The sequence below is a fragment of the Protomyctophum bolini genome (assembly GCF_963924005.1).
Source record: "Protomyctophum bolini genome assembly, chromosome: 2".
Classification (NCBI taxonomy): domain Eukaryota; kingdom Metazoa; phylum Chordata; class Actinopteri; order Myctophiformes; family Myctophidae; genus Protomyctophum; species Protomyctophum bolini.
This window is the reverse complement of record NC_137863.1, coordinates 18788585-18810170: the sequence shown is the minus strand read 5'-3', so window position 1 is coordinate 18810170 and position 21586 is coordinate 18788585. Positions and strand designations below refer to the sequence as shown.

Sequence of the window (21586 nt, the reverse complement as noted above, 5' to 3'; positions counted from 1 at the left end):
GTGCCAAATACCAACTTCTTCATGCCACAATGGCCCATTCACCCCCTATATTTAATGCGATTGCATTCACACCTGCAGTGATGCGCACTCTGTTGTGCTTTGAAGCTAAGCGAAACCAGAGGATTCGAATTTGTTTGTTTGATGCACAGCCAAATTTGATTGAGCCTTCATACCTGCCCAAACGAAGCACACTTTCCGACAATACGCAGTAAAGCATTCTGGTGTGAATGCCACCTAAGCAAGTAAGCGTAGACAAGCCATGTGGCCCATGCATATAGGGCAGTTGCTTACCTCCTGCTTCTGTTGCGTGAGGCAGCTTGATGTGCAAGTACACCCCTGGACAGGGGTCGCAGGGACTTACCCCCAGGCTGAGTGCCAAGCAGGGAGGCATTGGGTCCCATTTTTAGAGTCTTTGGTATGACTTGGCCGGGGTCTATATGAGAATAGTGGAACGTATTACAGAAACATAGAAGATAACAAATTGTTTGTTGCTCGACATAAAATAAACCATCCACATACAAGGATGGCAGCATTGACAGAACTTAAATGAGTGAGAGAGGCAAATACAAGACGTAGTAGTGCACAGTTCTGAGAACAATTGTCCAATACATGTGGAATATTATAAGCATAGTGCTGTGCTAAGATGATCATCACTAGTTTAGTAATTCAAGTACTCCATACCAATTCACTGAACTACTTGAACTACTAAGTGAAGTAAACGAGAACGTTATCCATTACACACTGTACACATTTCAAACATAAACACAGTAACATTCAAAGGTGTATGCTGTTGCACTGCTGGCTTTGTGAAATACAGTACTATTCCCTTTTGTTTGTTTGTTTGATTTAAACTAGGAGGTGTCTGAGTGGTTCGGTTGTAATATATGAATTTATAACTGAGATGTGGTTACTTTCTCCGTATCACGTATGCAGCATGTATCTCAAAGTACACTTTCAGTTGTCCATGTGAAACGGTTCAAGCTCGGTTGTGTTGCTGCACAATGCAAAACCTGGCATGTAAAATATCATATATGTAATGTATCAATTTTACTTGATGCACCTGTCGGGAATCTGAGAAGACCCGTCAAAATGGAACGGCAATACAAAGCAACAGGGCCTTTTGTGGGGGGCTAGGTAAATACTTGGAAGACAAAAAAACAACCATTTTCAATACCATGTTTTACGTCTTTTGTTGGTTTAGAGAAGTAATTCTTTAGAACAGGTTCATTTTCTTCGATAGCGATCTGCGTTTAGCTTTCGTGCATAACTCTCTTCCACGTTTAAGTGTGAGTGACTCTTGACTGGTTGACTTGTGCTATACGAGACACGTTCCCAGTGGCCAATAGGGGGGACCTATAGTGTTCTTGTGCGTGCTACTGAGCATCGTCAGTCTCCTCTTCGCTTTGCTCAGACCCTGCGGAACACCTCAAAGAGCGAGGACACAGAATGCATGTGGTAGAAAAGGTTCATGGGAATGGCAAAATTGAGAACTGTGATCCATATGCTAAAGCCGAACGTCTCCTGCTCCAGTCCGTTATCGTACTGAGGCCGGCAGCCGAAGGCAGGGAGGATCCACAGCTGTAATGATGGAAAGAACGTTAAATCAAATTAACAGTGTGAAAACTGAGCCTAAAACTTTGACTGTGTGGTAGTGAGTTACACAAAGTGAAAATACAAAGTTATAGTCAGATATCAGGCAGTGTGTGACAGATTTTAAGGGGTATACTTACGTAAGATATATCGATATCTTATGAAAAGAGAAGTTACATTCACTCTCAAGTTCTACATTAAATGTTTGCAAAGAGTTTTATTTTTGAATGCAAACGGATTACTCTCTGAAACATGAAAAAGTAGTGTAGGTGATATTTAATTGGTAAGAAATAAACTTTCTGAAAGTCAAAGCCTCATATTCCTTTAAGGTCATAGTATATGTGTGAACACCTCTCGTATAACAAATGAAGCTCAAATCTTAAAATAGACTCACAGAGACGTTGCACATTAAAAGGAAGACTGCGATGTTCTTCAGGATTTGCCTCTTGATGCTCGGGGGCTCCGTGACTTTGTTCCCCACCGGCAGCGGCACCTCCGACGGCTTCCTGGGACCCCTGTACACCTGGCCGCTTTCCTCCTGCTCGCTCTCCATGGTGACACAGGACCGCTCCTGTGTCTCGTACGCCCGGTTGATGATGCCGTTGTACGGAGGGGCCAGCGACGAGGTCACCGAGAAGATCTCCGGAGTGGCCGGCAGCTCGGGGTCCTCCCTCTCGCCAGCCTGCCTCTGGCGATACAGGGACTCGATGATGAAGAGGTTCTGCAGGTACTTCTCCAAGATGACGAGGAGCGAGTACATGAGGTTGGTCCAGCGGTAGGGCGGGCTGCTGCCCGTGCTCAGCACGGCCACCACGCTGCACCAGGACATGAGCCAGGAGCCCACGGACGAGCCGAACAGCAGCGCCGTGTCCAGCTGCCGCGACGGGTTCTTGGCGCTGTCCATGGGCATGAGGTCCACGCGGTAGATGAGCAGGCCCAGCGCCGCCGCGGAGCACATGAACACCAGCATGACGATGCCGTAGCAGTAGAACATCGAGATGGCCGACTGCCGCGTCTGCAGCGACTCCTCCACGTGGATGATGTAGACCACCAGGACACCGATGGTGCTGGCCAGGGCCAACAGGCCCATGATGGGGCCCAAGACCAGGCCGTGGGTCTTTGTGGCCGGCCGCTTCTGGTTGGAGGAGTGGTCGATGGTCCGTCCGATGTTCTTCCACATAACGAAGAGCATGGCCGAGACGAAGATGTGGTACTCGATGTTGAAGGGATAGAGATAGTAGAGGCTCCTGGAGAACATGGTGCACGCACTGGTGGTGCAGTTGCAGTGAGGTTCCGTATGTACTGGAATGCAAAACAGAGAGATGTGATTGCATAACACAACACTAAAAATGATAAAACATTCCACTTTCTTCCCCTTCTCTAACAGCATACCATATGGTCTAATGCAGTAGTTTTCAAACTTTTTCATATCAAGGCCCATTATTTATTCAGCGTTTAAGCCACGGACCACCATTTGATGACATTTAGCCTCTCAGACTCAAGACTTTGAATATTCTATTGTCATTGGATAAGATCTTGTCCACAATTAGCCCTTCACTAAGTCCCTCCCCAACCCATCCTTGTCCAATAGGCACGTTAGCAGCAAAGAAAGCTTTACCTGCATAGCAACCGTTGCTAAACTATTTGGATTGGACAATCGCTTTTTGGGGTGGGATTTAGTGAAGGGCTAATTCCATCCATGCTGTATTGTATTGATGTGGTACCATAGGAGATATAAACAATCATTATATGATTATATATATAACTTATAACTTCTACATTCTTGTAAATTAAGTAATGCAGATGTTTAACAATAATTTAAGGTCACATTCACACCAGTGAGCTTTGCTGCGATTAAAACGAATCCTGCTGCGCATTTTCAGAAAGTGCACTTCGTTTGGCAGGCTCATTCGAATCCTAATGCGTATCAAAGAACCGCATTCTACTCCGAGCAAAAACAGGGGGTTCGGTTCGCTTCCAATCGCACTTGATTACGATTCGGTGCAGGTGTGAATGCAATCCGCAGTAAATAAAGGAAATGAAGCAAACAATGTGGTGGGTGAGGAGCTGATCACAGTTGGAGACGGAGAAGGCATATTTTACGCAGCGCAAAGATGTCCCGTTACCGTGGATAGACGTGGTCGAATGAGGAGACTAAAGCCCTGATCGAAATGAGGACGAGTAGGCTACATTAATCAATTGCTTAAGGAAACACATAAAAACACTGCAGTATATTATAGCCTACAGAATAGTCTGTCTGTGTGTTTGCGTGCCGTAAACATGGAGTGCTGCCACTGTCTGTGTGGGGACTGGGGAGTAGGGACTTTCATCTTGATAAACGTGTAAACATTTTGCGCTGCTGTCTGTTATATCAGTGCGCTCAGCGCTAGCCTCCATGCCCAAAAGAACAGTGCGTGGCTGCGTGCGTATAGAGAGATTTAGTTTCATTGTATGCTCTCAAGAGTTAAAGATCTAATAAGGGTCCATTTGGTTACCAACTCTCCAGCATTTAGCTGGGGACCACCTGGAACACCCTCAAGGACCACTGGTGGTCCCCGGACCACGGGTTGAAAACCACTGGTCTAATGGATATGCCATATACAACACAGAGCACTGCGGAACTACATTGCATCGTTGACTTGTGAATCTACATAATTAATAAAACTAGTGATATTAATATATTATTAGGCTACTGTAACCGTATTGCTTTGGTTATATCAATATTATACCCATATCATGATATTAGACTGGCTATTGTCTGTGATTTGGGATATTGTACTATTGTGATATGGCTATTGTGAAGTGTTATAAATAAATAAATAAAACATAATATAAAATATATAAATAAATATCGGATACGGAAAAATCGGTATCGGCGGATACTCAAAATCAAATGATCGAAATCAGATCAGTAGCAAAAAATATTTGATCAGGATAACCTTACCAAAAAGCATTATTGACTTTTGTATAACAACTTATTTATGTTTTACACATAGTATGTTGGGGATTTGAGGGGAAATTTGAAGTTCTAGGCATTCTGTGATGCAAAGTGCTCTACCAAAAACGAGGCTTGCCATGTCTTTTCATGTAATGGTCTCATTCCTGAATTACACTCTAATAAACATTATCTGCTGTGACTACGTATACTGCTGGCTATTATCAGCAGAGTCCCCCATCTGTCTTTATTTGGTTAACTAATAACATAACGGAGACAATTCATAAAAGCAACACCAATGGCTTTTCAGACAAGATAATGTGCTTTTGTACTTGCTCAGTCCTGGTGAACCAGGACACACGCACGCACGCACGCACGCAAGTAAGAAAGGCTGCCCCCTAGAGACCTTGTCAACAAAACCCAGGTCCTGTGTATCTCCCTCCCAACACCGCCCCTCACAAGGCACTACCATACTCCTGCTCCCTTTAATTAAAAAGGAAACAACAGCCAGGACGCAGCCAGCCTCGCAGTCAGCCGGATATGAAGGGGAGCAGCCGAACCCCCCAACCCCTGGCTTAGATGTATCAGTTACTGTAATTGCAGCGCCCTTGGGAGTAGCCAGCCTCGGACAAAGCCGTCTGAGGTCGGAAACCGGGGAGGGTGAGTGAGCTGGAGGGGGGTTGCCAAGGAGGGTGGCACTGGTGCTGGGTTGGTTGCTAGTAATGCTGCGCGTCCCTTGAAACCTAATAGAGGGACGTCCGACACAAACAAGACCCGCCGGAGCTGGTGAGTTCACCTCCCTACCCCTCGTGGCCCTCCTCTCCTTCCCCATCTCTTTCATGCATTGAGGGGAGCTCTCAAGTGGACTATTGTACTTTCCTACTTAGTACAAGCCAGCGGTCGACCCCTTGGCCCCCCGTGCTTACCTATGGTGAGGTTTCCGTAGCCCAGGGCAGAGAGCCTTCTCTTATGGATGTTCAAGAAGTGTACGGCCTCTGACATCACGCCGTTGCACCACAGCAGAAGATTAGTGAAGACCGCGTGGATGACACCGAATCTGACGGGGGAGAAAGGCATTATTAACCATTTAACCCATTAAGCCGTTCGGGACGGGAACGCCATTATGTTATACTTTAGCTATTGGAAAATATCAGATCTACAAGTTCATAGCGTGGCACTGAGTGCCGCGTTAAGAGCTTGTAGATCTGCAATGTTTGAAAAATTGTGAAAATATGGCACAAATCTTTGAATATATATTATTTCACAGTGAACGTTATGAACTCATACATTTGCTTCTGGGGGGTCCCTGGAGGCTGGAACAACGTATTTTCAGATGGGGTCGGCTGCCAATATACATATAATTCTTGGGGTCCTTGACATGAAATAGTTTGAGAACCACTGATACAGAAACTTCTGAAAACTGCCCGATTCTACAAATGTCTAGTTCAGTACGATATGATAGGATATAATGGCATGTGGTCTGTTCATGACATGACATGACAGACAGACCTTATAGCATGCTGTGTGGCCACACGTGTTTGCATGATGACAGTGGTGTAAAGTAAGTAACTAAGCACATTTCCTTAAGTATTATGTACATTTTATTTTATTTCTACATACTTTATAAGACACAATGCGTCACAAGATCGGCTATTTTCAAAAGGTTCTTTCAATACATTTTGAACTTGTGAAATGGGACATTCTGCACAATGAGTACTTTTACCTTTTGTACTATAAGTATATGTTGATGCCGACACTTTTGTACTTTTACTCAAGTGCATTTTGAATACGCGACTTCTACTAGGCTATATCTACATGCGAGTACGTCTACATTGCAATATTGATACTTTTACTTCTTCCAACACTGGACAGTGACATCAAAGCAGTCTTGCTATAATCAATGTGGACGACAGAAGAAACACCACTCAACTGAATGTATAGGCAGGTTATGGTCACACGATTCTTACCTCTCAAACGTTTCAAAGGTTTTGATGATGTCCTTGATGTGAAACCAAAGAAAATGCACCTAAGAATGAAATACAGAATGAATGAAAGCAACATTAAAATATGTGAAAGAGAAATCATTACTCAAACTACATATCTATGAATTAAATTTTTTTATCACCACTGTGTAGTGTGTAAACATGTCCAGAAAAATTACAACTAGAAAAAGTGCCCCTCGGGGCACAGGTCTCCACCAAGCCAGTTCAGGTTGTGGCCTCCTGGTGGCGCTACAATAGGCCAATGTGAAAAGGGTGCACAATATATTCCTCAGCCTACAGTAAGGAAGTGTGTGAAAGATTTCACGTAAACTGCACGCTCCGTTCATGATTTGAAGCTGAAGCTTTTTGTTCCAAAACGGGCCAATCCTGCAAACTTTGAAAGCCAATTATAGCCAATTAGGATGGAATATGAAATATCAGACGGATCAGACTTGAACACATGACTATAGAGATAGTGTGTAACGATTTGCGGGATCTTTGGACAGAATCTGGAGGAGTAATAGCAAAACAAATGTTTTTTTTTTCAAAAGTCGGCCTATGGTGGCTCTATAACAGGCCGTTCTGGAACATTTGGGGCAGAGGTTCACAGGGAGTGTGCAATACGTTGCCGGAGATTAGCTGGTGACACACTCTTGTATACATTACTGGAGTAATTCAAAATTTTGCTACTTTTACTTCAACTTCATACATCTCAGAGACAAATATTGTACTTTTCCTCCACTACAGTGATTTGAAAACTTTACTGATTACTTTGTAGATTGATTATTTTTGCAAAACATACATTAACCACATCTGTCCTATTTAAACTTTGGTTATTTGACAAGTTATTTTACAAGTTCTCGATGTATTTTAGTAACTTGTAGATCTATTTTCAAAATATTTTTTTATACATTTTAGACATAATGATAACTTGTGAAACAGGACATCCTGCATAATGAGCACCATTACTTATGGTATACGTTAAGTAGGGCTATATAGTTTAATGCCAAGTAGGCCTACATCTTGAATGACCAAACGTGCAAACAGACTATTTCCACAATAGGGTGTTGATATTTTCACTTCAGTAATACTTAATGTAAATCTGGATTAAGAGCGTCTGCTAAATGCCTAAATTCTAAATTGTAATAAACAATGTGAGTTACTTCTTCCATCACTGCTCAATTGGCATGCAGTAAGGTATAGCATAGTAAACGTACCTGTGCTATGGTGTGAGTTGCATGGATGACAGGGTAGACCCCAAGAACAGCCGACACACACGACTGATAGCCCACGTAATACCCAATACGGAAAGCATCCATTATCAGTGACAGGAGAGCAAGCAAAGATAAACCACCTGCCAAGAAGGAAAAAAATAGATACAGAACATGATTCAGTATCACTGGTGGTGGTAGCACTGAAACTTAATACTCCAAGTTATGCACATGCATGGCTGCATCACAACTAAACCAAAGTGTTTGGTTTCCTTTATTTTGGTGAGCTCGGGGCCTGCATGAGCTTTCAGGACTAAGAATTAGAATATTACTTAGTTAGTTACAATACATACTAACTCGTTTACATTTGAAACATTTCAATACAAATAGCCATCTTTTTTGGATATACTGTTGCTGCCTGTCAGGCAGAAACCTTATGTCCAAATTATTTCCTCTTTTTTAATAAATAAATGTCCTACTTCATCACAGAAAAGCTTTTATTTTCCATAATAATAATAAATGAAAGGTTTTGGACTTTCCACCCAACAGCAACAGCCAACGACATAATGGTTGAAATGATCAATTTCTGTTTTACGCATGCTACATAGAACAAAGAAGCAAAGCAAAAGACAAAGCTCACTCCTTATCCAGCATGTCGTGGCGTGCACGTCCTTCTCCGGCTGCCGGTGGCTCTTCTGCCTGTCCTTCATCAGGATGTACCACACCATCCACATGAGCTGCAGGATCATCAGGCAGGTGATGAAGGACAGCAGGTGCTCCTCCTTGACGGAGGGGCCGTGGTGCGCGATGGCCAGCATGAGGGCCACGCCGATCAGCAGCACGTTGGTGCCGTACTGGCCGCTCAGGATCTCCGCGTTCTTCCTGGGGTAGCCCCCGTCCGACCAGCTGAGCCTCAGCTTGGCGAACATGGTCTTCTCGTGCTCGGAGGAGCTGCCGGACGACGAGGACGAGCTGTGACAGTACTTGTTCAAGCACATGATATCCAGGCCACCGTGCTCCACCATGGCCTCTTTTTTTTCTATTTTTTTTTAACCTTTTTTTTTTTTTTTTTTTTTAAGTTCCACACCCGCACAGCAGCAGTCCCGACCAAAAGAAGAGAAGAGAAAAAGTCCAATTCCGTGGCGCTATAAGTGCATTTCAGGGGAGGCCAGGTGCGTAACCTGTTGCCACAAGGTGGTGATTCAGTCGGATATGCGCCGTGCCAAACATGCTCATTCAATCCTCCGGAGCTGGCTCAGTGCTCACGCGTCGTTTCAATGTCCCCGGTTCTGAGAATGGATTTGATAGATGCCGTTGTCATCTTGTATCACAGTACCGAAGCGAACTGAAATATCTTTATATCTCCCTCGTCCGTATTCCGACTCGCTGAGTCACTAGAAAATGAAGGATTGTGTTTCAGTCCTCCTTTGGTGATCCAGAGCCCTCCATGTGTCGCTGGAATGAATGGACTGGAATATGCCAAAGATTCAACGAGCCTAAAGATAGAAAACACTAATTATCCACAATATTTATGTATTTTAAAAATGTATATGCCTATAGGCTAGCTTCCCTTCCACTCAAATCCAGTTATAGCTGCCAGACCTATCCAAGTTTGGTTACCGGTAAATCCTTTCAAGTGGCTATCGAGTGTCAGGCTTTAGCCTATAAGATGGCATTTCACCAAGGTGCGACTTTTTTCTTTTTTTTTTTTTACAGGTGTGAGTTGTGAGCAATTGGCGTGACTTTACAACAAGAACAAGCGCTCCAAACAAATCTGTATGTCTTGTCTCACCGTCTCATTGGCTCTTCAGTGTTCGGTCCCTTTCGTCTTTTTTCCCACTTTCCTCGATGTGGTGAAAGACGTTTTTGCTTCTCAAGGGTGAAAAAAACGAATCGAATTTCATTAGTCCCAATTCACAAAAGGCTTTTTGTGAGCGGCCCCACCGATTACCGAAGCAGAACATGTCAAGCCATTCAAGCGCAGCGTGTCCATGGTGGACATGCCTATATAGGCCTATAGCCAACATCTGGCTTAAAATATATATAGCCCGGCCTATGCAGACGCGCTAACTCGGTTCTCAAAGTTAACTGGGGCCCGGGGACCCATAGGGGCTAGGGGGCCCAGAGAGGGTGCCCAACGAAATCAATTAATATAGCATCAACTTCATGCTTTGTCCGTTTTTGAATATATCTTTTTTTGCAATTTCTTTTGCAAAAAAATTGAAACATGATTTGAACATGTTTATTTTGGAATGAAAACCACACAATGCCATGTAAATACACCAGATTTAGCAAGAATGATATAAATTAAAACATCATGGGGGGCCCCTAGGACCCCTATAGGACTATAGCACAAAATATTTTCTGATGATCCACGGCCAAATACATTCTTCACATGTCCTTGACATGAAAATGTTTGAAAACCACTGAGTTAATCACTAGCCTATATAAACAGTGCTGATAACAAAGTGGGGCACACTGATTGAAATTATATATGGACAAAGGACTGGACATGGAGCAATACAAAGTTGAACATTTCAATCAAGGATTCTTTTAAATCAACATTGTGATATTAAACAGTCAATTGCAATATTAACGGACATGTAAATTAAAGACAGAAATCTGCAGTTAGTGAAATTGATACATGCAGGCAAATGCTTCACAATGGCTCCCATTCTATTTAAGACACACTCCTCTCTGGATTCCTGAGGGCAGGTCAGCCACAGTCTCAAGCATCAATGTGCAATAGACCACGGCATTTCACATCTATTTTTTTTTCCTTTTTAACATATCCTACCTGTCCCTGAACAATTAACAAACAGTGAGGTGAAGATCTATGACGGCTGCGAGTTCATTGTCCCGTTGTCAGGAAAATGCAGGAACAGTATGCAAACCGGCATCTGATTATATCACCACTCAATGTTTTCAGTGCTCCTTTTCTCATCTTAACCCCCCAAAAGACGAGAAAGCATCTGCATCATATTAGTGTATGTAAACAAGTCTTTGTGCTTTTTCTGGTTCTATCCTCAAGTAGCAGTTTTTGTATTGACCTGTACTTCCGTTTGAAATGTACCCATTCTACATACTGTGAAATAAGATATTCAATCAATCAGAGTGTCACGACTTTGCAAAGATCGCAGATATAGAAGCTAGATCTGCTATTTTAGAAACATTGTGAAAATGTGCACACATCTTTATAGTATATAAATTGTAAAAGTGAATATTTTTAACTCAAATCTTTGATTATGAGGGTCCCTAGAACAATATATTTTGAAATGGGGGTCAGGGGGGTCCTCGACATGAAAAGGTTCCCAAATATACATTTCTCAGTATACACTTATAAGCGAAAACAATAACAAAAAACCATGAGAGCTTGTTTCCATTGTTGTCATGTGTATTCATCAAGGAATTGTTATATTACAGTACCTGCCATTTATCCCTCTGGACAGCAAAGTGCCCCTTTTAAAATTCGTTTTTTTGTACAGTGTACAGCATGTGGCCCATGGTGACATCAACCAAGTCTGGATCAAAAGCTGCTAATGTATAATTTATGCCCCAAAAGCTATAAATCTCACGCACTAAAGGGCCTTGCGAATGTGAACGCAGGCCTGGATCAACACAGGTCTCCTCCAGGTCTGTTGAAGAGGGGCACAACAACGCAAGCGTAAAAAAAAAAGCTAAACAGAATCCACGTCTGGTGAGTCGCGGGCTTGTATACGTAACGAGCATGCACGCAACAAATTCACGGGATCGTCATTAAGTTAGCGATTAAGTGTGTCTGTGCTCTGTGGGTTTTATAAATATTAAACCAATGAAAAGTATTAACAAGTGCTTGTGACTAAGGATGTGTCATCGTAAGAATAGATCATACAGGTCAAGTGAAATGTCACGTCATGACATTGGGACGAACATTTTCAAGGGAAAAGGTTAGAATTACCGTTAATCTTCTCAGAAAACGCCTTAATGCTTTAATTAAAAGTAGATGAAAAGTGAATTTTGTCGGGTTCAGAAAGCATAATTTCACTGGATACATTCAGTTGTATGAAACAGAGTCAAATCAACTAGGTAAAGAAATTCTAAATGCTGCCCAAAATCTGTATAATAAACGTTTATTTAACAAAAAGTCCAGACATTTAGTCTTTCAGTACATCAGCTTTCTATAGCAAAAGTGGGCGTCATACACATTAAAAAATACATTAACATTGGTAGTTTTATCAGTAAAAAATATAAATGGCAAAATACTGTACAAAGAAAATAATCATTATAATTAATCCATTAACAGGACAAACTGGTCAATCCCATAGGCCGCTGGCACTGCAGAAACACAGATAAGCGATATAGTGATGGTAAGTACCAATTTTACTGACAGTATGTGCATAATAAACATGAAATATCAGAATTAAATTCCTTTAAATGATGATTAAATAAAAAACTAAATGTCTTAACATTCAGTTCTTTTTTGTTTTGGAACTATATATATATATATATATTTCACAAGTCTCACCTTTTAAACTTCACCCCATTAAAGCGATGAGCATCACCACGCCCATGAACTGAGTGAAAAGAATGAACGGAGTGAAAAATCCCCACACCGGCCACAGAGCCAAGTTGAAACTGTCAACAAAAGGGAACATAAACCAACATTATGCACCAATCATTGCATTTATTTAATATTGTCAATATTGTAATACTCTGCTGTGTAATGTTGTTAGTAAGAATAAATACAGAAAGCACCTAGGAGGAAGTAGACTAAGAAAGGGGAGGAGACAAACCGAGAGATCATTTTTGGTAGCCTCGTTACTTGCCACTTTACCAGTCCAGAGCACACTGACTGTAGGCTAAAAGGAAATTGTCTGCACTGGATTACATTTTGGGTCAAATATGGAAGTCCATCTGGCTAACCAACTCAATGGCCTTGAGGTTGTGGTTAGAATGTCCACCCTGAAAATGAAAGGTTGGGGTTCAATTCAACGGCCGGGTCATACCAAACCTCCCTGCTTGGCAGTTGTTGGCATCAAGGGTTGGATTGGTGGCAAATCCCTACCACATACTAGCGTCTCCGAGGGCAGCGTATTGAACATCAAGGCTGGGAGATATTCTCGGACATAAAGCTGCCTCACGCTCAGGGGGGCAGTGAAGCCAGTAGGAAATCCTGACTTCCTGAAAGTTCATATAATGGCCTGTTGTGGCGCTGTCAGTGGGCCCAAAAACCCCATAGCTCCAAAGAGGTCCATGTATTTGGGCCCAACTTCACCTAGACTGTATTACCTTAATAAACATGATCATGAATACTTTCTGCTTCCAGTCACTAGTTTAAAGTCTCATTTATCATGTCATAATATTCTTTTTGGTAAATTATGGTCCCATTGTAAAAAAGACCATAAAGTCGAGTATGTTCTGAGGGGTGTGGCTACCTTTACAGTCTATGATCGGGACCACCCCCGCTCGAGTCAAAATAAAAACCAACGAAGAAGAAGGGGGGGGGGGGGGGGGAAGTCCCGCCTCGTTATCTGGGTCAGCCAATGGCCAGCTGGGCCCAAACAGATCTAGAAAGATGGCGATTTACAATTCAAGGACTGACAGGCTTCATCTTACGTCCATATCAGACCCGGAGAACGCTTTGTCCATATTTTTTTACAGTCTATGCTCACGCTGCAGAAATACATTTTTCCTCCCCGGAATTACACACAATTGGCGACGCCCCCTTCCATGACACATGCGGAACTGCCTCTCACATGAGCAGACCACATAAACACCCAAAACCCTTGCTAAAATCAGATCCGTGCCGTCACCATTAAGCAATCCCAGTGCCTGGGGTTTGAATCCTTCTCATGGCAGTGTTTATTTTAAGGTTAGATTTTAGGCATATGACTTTTTACAATTATGTCATATGATGTGTGCCGTCTCTGGTGGGCATGAGCAACCAAAGGCACCACAGCGCAGAGCGAGTTATTAGGGGGCAGTTGTTTGAGTAGAACACTATAACAGCTACAGCCGAGCGAAGCATAGAAGAGCGGGCGAGTAGCAGACCTCCCCTCTTTTCAACACACACACACACACGCTTACACTGTGTGTGTGTGTGTGTGTGTGTGTGTGTGTGTGTGTGCACATGTGTGCATGTGCTCATTAGTGCAATCTCACCACGGTTCTGTCTGTGAGTCAGCCTCGAAGGAATAAAACTTTAGCTTCTGATCTGTACAGTGTTTACTCATTGGCGCAAAAGAGCATGTATGCATCATCGCCTAATTTGCAATCTCAACAAGGGTCAGACAGTACGACAGGCCAGTGAGACCACACGAGCCGGGCAGGACAAACAATATTTCTCTCTGTGTGTGTGTGTGTGTGTGTGTGTGTGCGTGTGTGTGTGTGTGTGTCCTGAGCATGACGTTAAACTGCTCCGTTGTAACTACCATCGTTAATGTAGTGGGTGCAGATGTAAGATGCATTTGCAACCTCTGTGGACTGTGTGCTTCAACACCATCGCAAGCTTGCATACAACAAGGCACTGCTCACCGATACGTATACAAACTGCTGCTTGGTGGACCTTCCCATGAGCAGCTACTGGGAAGAGAGGCGTTGGACCTGGCCTTCTAGCGGTGTGTCCATCCGCTGTCGGAAAACAGGAGTGGGTGGATTTTGGGCCCATGGGATTAGCCACGCTGCCGGGAACGATATGACACCGGGCGGCAATGCAGGAGTGGACTGGGAAATTGTTTCCTCTGGTGGTCCAGCCTGAGACTGGTTGTTGGTGGCCAGTGTAGGATGCATGCCTACACTACTTGTGCCCATGGAATGCTGGGTGACATGACATTCTTATTGTATCGCGACATATTCCTTGATTTTGTGTGCGTGTGTGTGTGTGTGTGTGTCGTCAGAGAAATACACAGACCCCCCAGGGAATGACCACCTGCCTAAAAAAATATATAATGCAAACTATACTGTATATATGTTACTTTGCACTGTTGTTTGCATAATACTTTGCAAATATTGAAGTTGTCAGATTTGGACACTGCAATTTGTAAAAGTGGGACTCATAAAATGTCCCTGGGAGGGACCCATCTAAAAGACCATTCCTGGGCCCCGGGACCCATTACAATAAAAACCTATTTACCTCACTGCAATTATCACATAATTGCAATTATTTGAAATATTTTTTGCATAATCGTCATAATTTTTAAAAAGAATAGCAGGAATAGCAGACTTACACGCTTACAAAGCACCACAAATTAATTGACATGTTCTAAGCTTGTATATCAGCTGCTATGTATGAAATTATTGAATATGTCTAAAAAGGCAAACAAAAATTACGTTTTTATTCACATGTTTCAATGTTCAATGCCAAAAACAATGAAATGATTTGTGACGATAAATGGAGCCAAGGAGCGGTGAGCTGCAGCCAAGGAGCTGTGAGCTGCAGCCAAGGAGCTGTGAGCTGCAGCCAAGGAGCGGTGAGCTGCAGCCAAGGAGCGGTGAGCTGCAGCCAAGGAGCGGTGAGCTGCAGCCAAGGAGCGGTGAGCTGCAGCCAAGGAGCTGTGAGCTGCAGCCAAGGAGCGGTGAGCTGCAGCCAAGGAGCGGTGAGCTGCAGCCAAGGAGCGGTGAGCTGCAGCCAAGGAGCGGTGAGCTGCAGCCAAGGAGTGGTGAGCTGCAGCCGTGCCGTGCTCGGGAATCATTTGATTTGACCCCCTAATGCCTAATCCAACCCATTGATGCTGAGTGCCAAGCAGGGAGGCATCGGGTCCCATTTTTACAGTCTTTGGTATGACCTGGCCAGGGACCGAACCCCGACCTCCCAGTTTCAGGGCGGACACTCTAACTACAAGGCCACTGTCTGGTATCATCGGTTTAAAGTCCGTCTTCCACCGGGAACGGTCCATGGCCACCTCATGGTCGATGCAGAGCGCTTTCGTGCCAGCCAACATGAAAGAGCTCGGCACGACCATGAGTCAACTTAAATGTGTTATCATTATAGCCGTATTAACCCATTTTGGGCGGGAACCCCTTTTGGTGTTAGCATTATGTTATGCTTTAGCTATTGAAAAATAGCAGATCTACAAGCTCATAGCGCGCCATCGAGTGGCGCGCTACGAGCTTGTAGGTCTGCTATTTTAGAAAAATCAAAGAACGACTGACATAGAAACATAGCTTTTTCAGAAAACTGTCAGGATGTAGAAGACATTTTTAGAATCTGATCTCAGGTCAATTAATTGGGTTAATTAAGGATTGGTGCGATTGTTGTTACGATACCTGAACGATGCTGCAATGAAGGTTGCCATGGTGACAGGGGGAATGGCAGGGTACTCCTGGTCATAGTGCTGGATGCCTTTAAACCACTCCAGGTACACAATGCAAAACATGGCCAGCGATAAGCACACTCCAAGAAGCATCGATCCCACATTGAACCACCAACTGACAAAAGAAACAAACAAACAAAGGTCATTGTTTTAGCTACAGTCACGTACGTTACACCCTAGTTAGTAGTATATACGAATAGGCGAAGGGAATCGAGTAGGGATGCTCTGATAAGGTTTTTTTGTGACCGATAGCGATCACAGAATGTTTTTCTCATGACCGGCCGATACCGATACTGATCTTGTGAAATGTTGCAAATTTTAATATTTGTCAAAACCCACGGCAAAACTGTTCCTGTGTGTGTGTGTGTGTGCGTGCCGATTCATACTCCTATTTTAGAGCCGAATAAAAGTCGGTTTGGCTCTGTAGAGCCTACAATTTGACGTCATTTGAGGTTCGGGGGGGCGGGTACCGTCCTAAAGTCGGCTCTTCGGTGCTACTGAAAATTTCTGACGAGCCGAAATCATTTCGGCACTACAGCGCAGAAACAGCGGTAAAATAGGAGAGGGGGGGAAATGTTTAGGCCTGTCACAGAAATGCTAAATGATGTTATACTATATATCTGATTGACATTTATACCACTTAAATGGTGTAAAAGATCTGTTTCTCCAGATAGGGTAAATTGCCGATCACAGACAGGGTAAATGCAGATTACCGATCAGAGTGAATATCGGCCGATATGTTCAATCACCGATCACTGGCCTGTGTGGAATTTGGCTCCTAATATTTGGTCCTCATTTACTGAGTACCGATCCGATTATCAGTGTTTAAAGTGGGGTCCAGGTGCTAAGGGGGTTACAAATGGACCCTCACAGGTCTGTTTAACTCTGAGAGTGTACAAATGGAACCAAATGGACCCATAACACACTCTCAAAGTTATGGCGGAAGCATTCAAAATAATATGACTGTAAATTAAACATCATCATCATGTGATAAATTACGTGGTATCGGATTGGCCATACTCACCGATACCAGCATTGTAGGCAGTATCGGCAGCTTTTCCAATACTAAGAGAACTCACGTGTGTGCGTGCATGTGTGTGTGTGTGTGTGTGTTCAACACCTTTTAATATCCTCACTCTCCAGGATGATGGGGATAAAGTCCACATAGTAGGTGACGGCGACAGAGGCAAGGATCCAGAAGACGGAGTGTCTATTAATGCGAGGCAGTGGTTTTACATCTTTCTCCACTTGGCCTGAAAGATGAGAAAAACACAGTATGTGAGCCAAATTTGAAAAAAATCTTTGGAATATGCTCACACCAATTTGGGTTAAGCTCTCCACTTGAGAATCCCATTGAAGACTAACCTCCTTGTCAAAATTGTCTTATATTTGTGTCAAATATTCGCAAATATTGTGTAGAATTGTCTGAAAATGAAATTTATATCAGAATTACAGTGAACAAGCTTAAAGCACACACTCTAATCTACAAACAATGCTGACAAACATTTTGAGTGTCAGTTTATCAAAAAACTAGCAACTAACAAGAATAATTGTCTGTAAAATATAGGGAAACTATAGCAGATCTACAAGGCAAGTTCAATGCAACGCATTTGTGACAGGATAAGTTGTAAGCTTGTTTTTATTGTCACTATTTATCGCACAACAAGGTACTGTACTGTATAATAATATAGGGCGTAAATGCTTTATCAGATGCATACAAAATATATATAATATATAGACATTTAAAAAAGATCAAAAAAATAAAACCCTGCTTCTCGATCAATCAATAACCTACCTATGAGCCAGATTAACTCGGGAAAAGGTTAAAAACTTCGGTTTCGATATATATTTTCGGTTAATTTCCCAACCCTAGTGCGAACACAATAAGGTTCGCATTCAATGTGGCATTGAATTTACAGCCAAATATGAGCATTACCTTGCTGGCCTATCAGAAATGTGCTCAATCCCTGCTTTTCAGGTGTAAGGAGCTTTTGAGGACAAGAATGATTGTTTTGAGATAAGCTTACTTTCTTGGACAGCTATTAATCTCTATAATTTAGTGCTTGATTAAACGTATCAAAGCCAGCTGTTGGCTGGTGAAGTGGTCGAGCAGACAGTCCTGTCCTGAAGGCAGAGTTCAAACGGTGAACTCAGCAGCCCACTGGTTCCCAAACAATGGGTCGGGGACCGATTTGTGGGTAGCAGACACATTTTAAGGGTCCCTTTATGGGTTTCCTGCATTTTGTATTTAAGTATTATCACATTTTCAAAAATCATTAAAAACAAAACAAAACAAAATCACAAAAGAAATAAAATAAAATAAAAATCGAATTAATTCCATGAATTAGATTTCTTTTCAAGCTTTGCGATGTGTTGCGAACTTGTAGATCTCCTATTTTCACTATATTTTCAGTCCCGGGAAAACTAATCTCTAATCTCTCTTTTGGGTGTCGACCTAAAAAGTTTGGGAACCACTGAGTTAGCCAACATCTCTTTTTAATCAAACTTTCCGTATGGTACTAGGAAAGAAAAGGGATGACCAATCTACCAAATGTTGGGTCTGATGCATTTATCGTGCATATCACTTTACGTCGGCTGAATCCTGAGTCTCAAGGGTAGGTTAGGGGTCCTAGGGGATAACGTTGCGTAGTCTGCCACCAACTCTCATGTTGCTGGTGTTGACACAGGGGTTTTGCAGTTCAAAACAATCAAGAATTGGTGGACGGATGCCCAGTAACCATGGATGTATTAAGAGAAGAGCAAGCATGAGACAATTAGTCTACTGTCAAGAAAAACTGCCCTCCGAGTCTCTTAGTTCGGCCTTTCAATTTGTGCAGCTCACACGAGATAGCGCAAACTACTCCTGCTTACTTATTAAGGTCAAGAGTACTTCTGGATTTGAACTTTGTAAAATGATGCGTCAACTCCAACCGGTACAGTTCAGATTCTGAATATAACCTTGGCAGGCTGAATACTGCAATGGTACGTTAACAGCAGTTCTCAAAGTGGGTTCCCCTCAGGGGTCCTTGGGGAGGGCGGAAAATGTGTTAACCACACTCTAGACTCAGTACAAGTAAACTCACTGATTCTGAATCTGAGTTGGCTTTGTAATTTGAATGTTTTTACACCAAATATCTTGACTAAAAATAGCTGAGATGGTAGATTGGCTATTTTGGCTAATGTTGCCTCCAGAATAGGCATGCTGCTGATCAAATGATTTTTTTTTAACAACACAATTCTTGTATGGTACAACATATTTTCAGATAGGGGTCCATAGCCAAATATACATTAATTAAGTAATATGGATAATTCATTTGGGGGTCCTTCTTGACATGAAAAAATGTTTGAGAACCACTGTCATTAATGTGTATTTAACAATGCAATGTTGTCAGCATCATGCATAAAATATTGTCTACTATACTAGCCAAGCCTACTGCTATCAAAACTCGTGTGACATAGTAATGTTATTTATAGTGTGCATACAAGTACTTTTACTTTTAGTACTTAAGTATAGCTTGATGCAGTAAAGTTTGAAGAATACTGATACTTTTTCTTGTAAAAGAGTATTTCTACATTGTGAATTTGTGATATTGCTACTTTTACTTAATATATGTGAGTACTTCCACTGGTTATTTATCTATGAGTGTCATCTATGGCTACTATGGTTGGGTTGCTAACTCCAGCAGCTAACTATCATTGCATTATATCACGTAGGCAGGCCTATGTGTACTAGAACAACACATATCTTACTCTTCTCTCCACGGCCATCATCGTCACATTCTGCTCCTTGTAGAAGGAACTCCGCGTCTCTTTGAAATCTGTTACGCAAATTGACTAGCTGACTGTCGTTGAGCATGTTTACTTAATGCTATGGTCGTTCGCGAAGAGCTGTCTTCTTTGATTTCCGAGCAGATCTCTACAGGAGTGTTTGCAATTGCATTTGGATTTTGTACATTCATTCAACCATGGCACTTCCTGATTGCGTCACGTTTGTAGTGCCATAACGTGAGTGACGCACATTTCAATCGACGGTTGTAGTTTTTTTGGGGGGGAGCGGGTTGATTAGTAGACTGAGAAGTCTGGGCACCTCAATGTTTAATTGGCTACAGGGGAAATGGTCTGAAATAATCTTAAGTATAGTATGATTTGAACATGCTTACCTTAAACATAATCATAATATTCCAACAATTGCTACAAAATCTGTGGATACATAGGCCTATGTAGTTGTACAGCCTCTATGAGTCTATGATGATACGCATAAACAAGAAGATGAAGGGGAAATGTAGGTCTAATAATTACTTACTGTGCATACTTTCCATTATTTCAGACAATTTTACAAAGCATAACCTACTTTTATTCTTTACATTTTCACATTTTGGAAAACAGCCAATTAACATGATTGAGGTCTTCTTATGACGGGAGCTGCTGACTGCAGCTTTATTATATTCATGGTTATTTAAATCACATTCAATCAGGCTTTCATCCAATAGCCTATTTACTGTTAAACTGCACCACACAAGGATTAGAACAATACTGTAATTTAAAACATTGACCTACTAACTTAATTAAATTAAAACGTATAGGCTACCACACAAAAGGTTATTCTGGCAATTTTATGTTTCACTTGCAGCACAATAGTACAATTATTCTAGTAAAGTAAAAATGGTACCTCATGCATGTTGACAATAGGAAAACACCTACACTTAAGTTAGCCCATAATAATATATCCTGACCTCAATTAGTAGACTATCCTCTTTTTATCCTCAATTAGTAGACTATCCTCTTTTTATCCTCAATTAGTAGACTATCCTCTTTTTCAGAGTCAGACTAGACTAGATGGCCTTGCAAACCCTAACAGTACTACTATAAACCAGTGTTTCTCAAACCTTTTTATGTCAAGAAGAGCCCTCAATTAATATGTGACCTATTTGGAGGTTTGGCAGTGGACTGCCAGATAATATTTAATGCCAGGGATTTAATTCCCACTGATGAAGACTGGTTAGCCGTAACGTTTGTCTCTTGTGACATGATGTAAAGATACTGTAAATAAAAGAGAAGAAAGAATACTCACTCTTCCATTGTGTGCAACCCAGTAGTACTGTTAATGATATTCATCTAAAAGGATAGCGCACCAGAGAAGTCAGAGCGCGGTGGCAACAAGAAAAGGGAAGGGACCCCCCCTTACAAACTTCGTGTTGTTAACATGTTTCAACAATATAAAAAAGAAAAATCTGATTCTGATGTAGCCAAGTTCAAGTGGTTGAAGTGAATTTTATGCAAAATCAACTATTTATTTTATGGGGACCCCATGGAATCCCTATTAAGGACCCCTGGGGGTACCCATCAGACCCCACTTTGAGAACCAGTGCAATAAACTACTACAAAAGAAATAATAATAAAAAAGGCAAGAATCACATTGCAAGGATCTTTCCTCTGTTTGTGTGCATAAATCTTTGAACAAAATATTTTTGAGATGGGGGTCGGTGGCCAAATAGGCCTATATATAATTTTGGGGTCCTTGACATGAAAAAGTTTGAGAACCACTGATATAGCGATTAGCACGAAAACAGCATGATT

General features: G+C 42.2%; 2 protein-coding genes across 3 annotated transcripts; both read right to left on the bottom strand.

The window, feature by feature from the left end:
• Positions 1 to 1407: 1407 nt before the first annotated feature.
• Positions 1408 to 8743, bottom strand: otop1 (otopetrin 1; the record flags this gene model as incomplete). The annotated part of the gene is made up of 6 exons (XM_080783367.1): positions 1408 to 1578; positions 1985 to 2892; positions 5452 to 5582; positions 6493 to 6551; positions 7725 to 7861; positions 8359 to 8743. 6 exons carry the CDS (start codon positions 8741 to 8743, stop codon positions 1408 to 1410), a joined length of 1791 nt encoding a protein of 596 aa, XP_080639493.1.
• Positions 8744 to 11811: 3068 nt separating this feature from the next.
• On the bottom strand, positions 11812 to 19954 carry tmem128 (transmembrane protein 128). 2 transcript variants are annotated; one of them, XR_013964788.1, is made up of 6 exons: positions 19760 to 19954; positions 17130 to 17262; positions 15963 to 16124; positions 14232 to 14327; positions 12223 to 12332; positions 11812 to 12032 (listed from the first exon to the last, which is right to left on the bottom strand). XR_013964788.1 is itself a non-coding variant. In XM_080774569.1 (5 exons), exons 1-4 carry the CDS (start codon positions 19863 to 19865, stop codon positions 12233 to 12235), a joined length of 501 nt encoding a protein of 166 aa, XP_080630695.1. In that variant the 5' UTR covers positions 19866 to 19954; the 3' UTR covers positions 11812 to 12032; positions 12223 to 12232. The 2 variants fall into 2 exon arrangements, 1 of the variants encoding a protein (XP_080630695.1); XM_080774569.1 differs by lacking the exon at positions 14232 to 14327.
• Positions 19955 to 21586: the final 1632 nt, after the last annotated feature.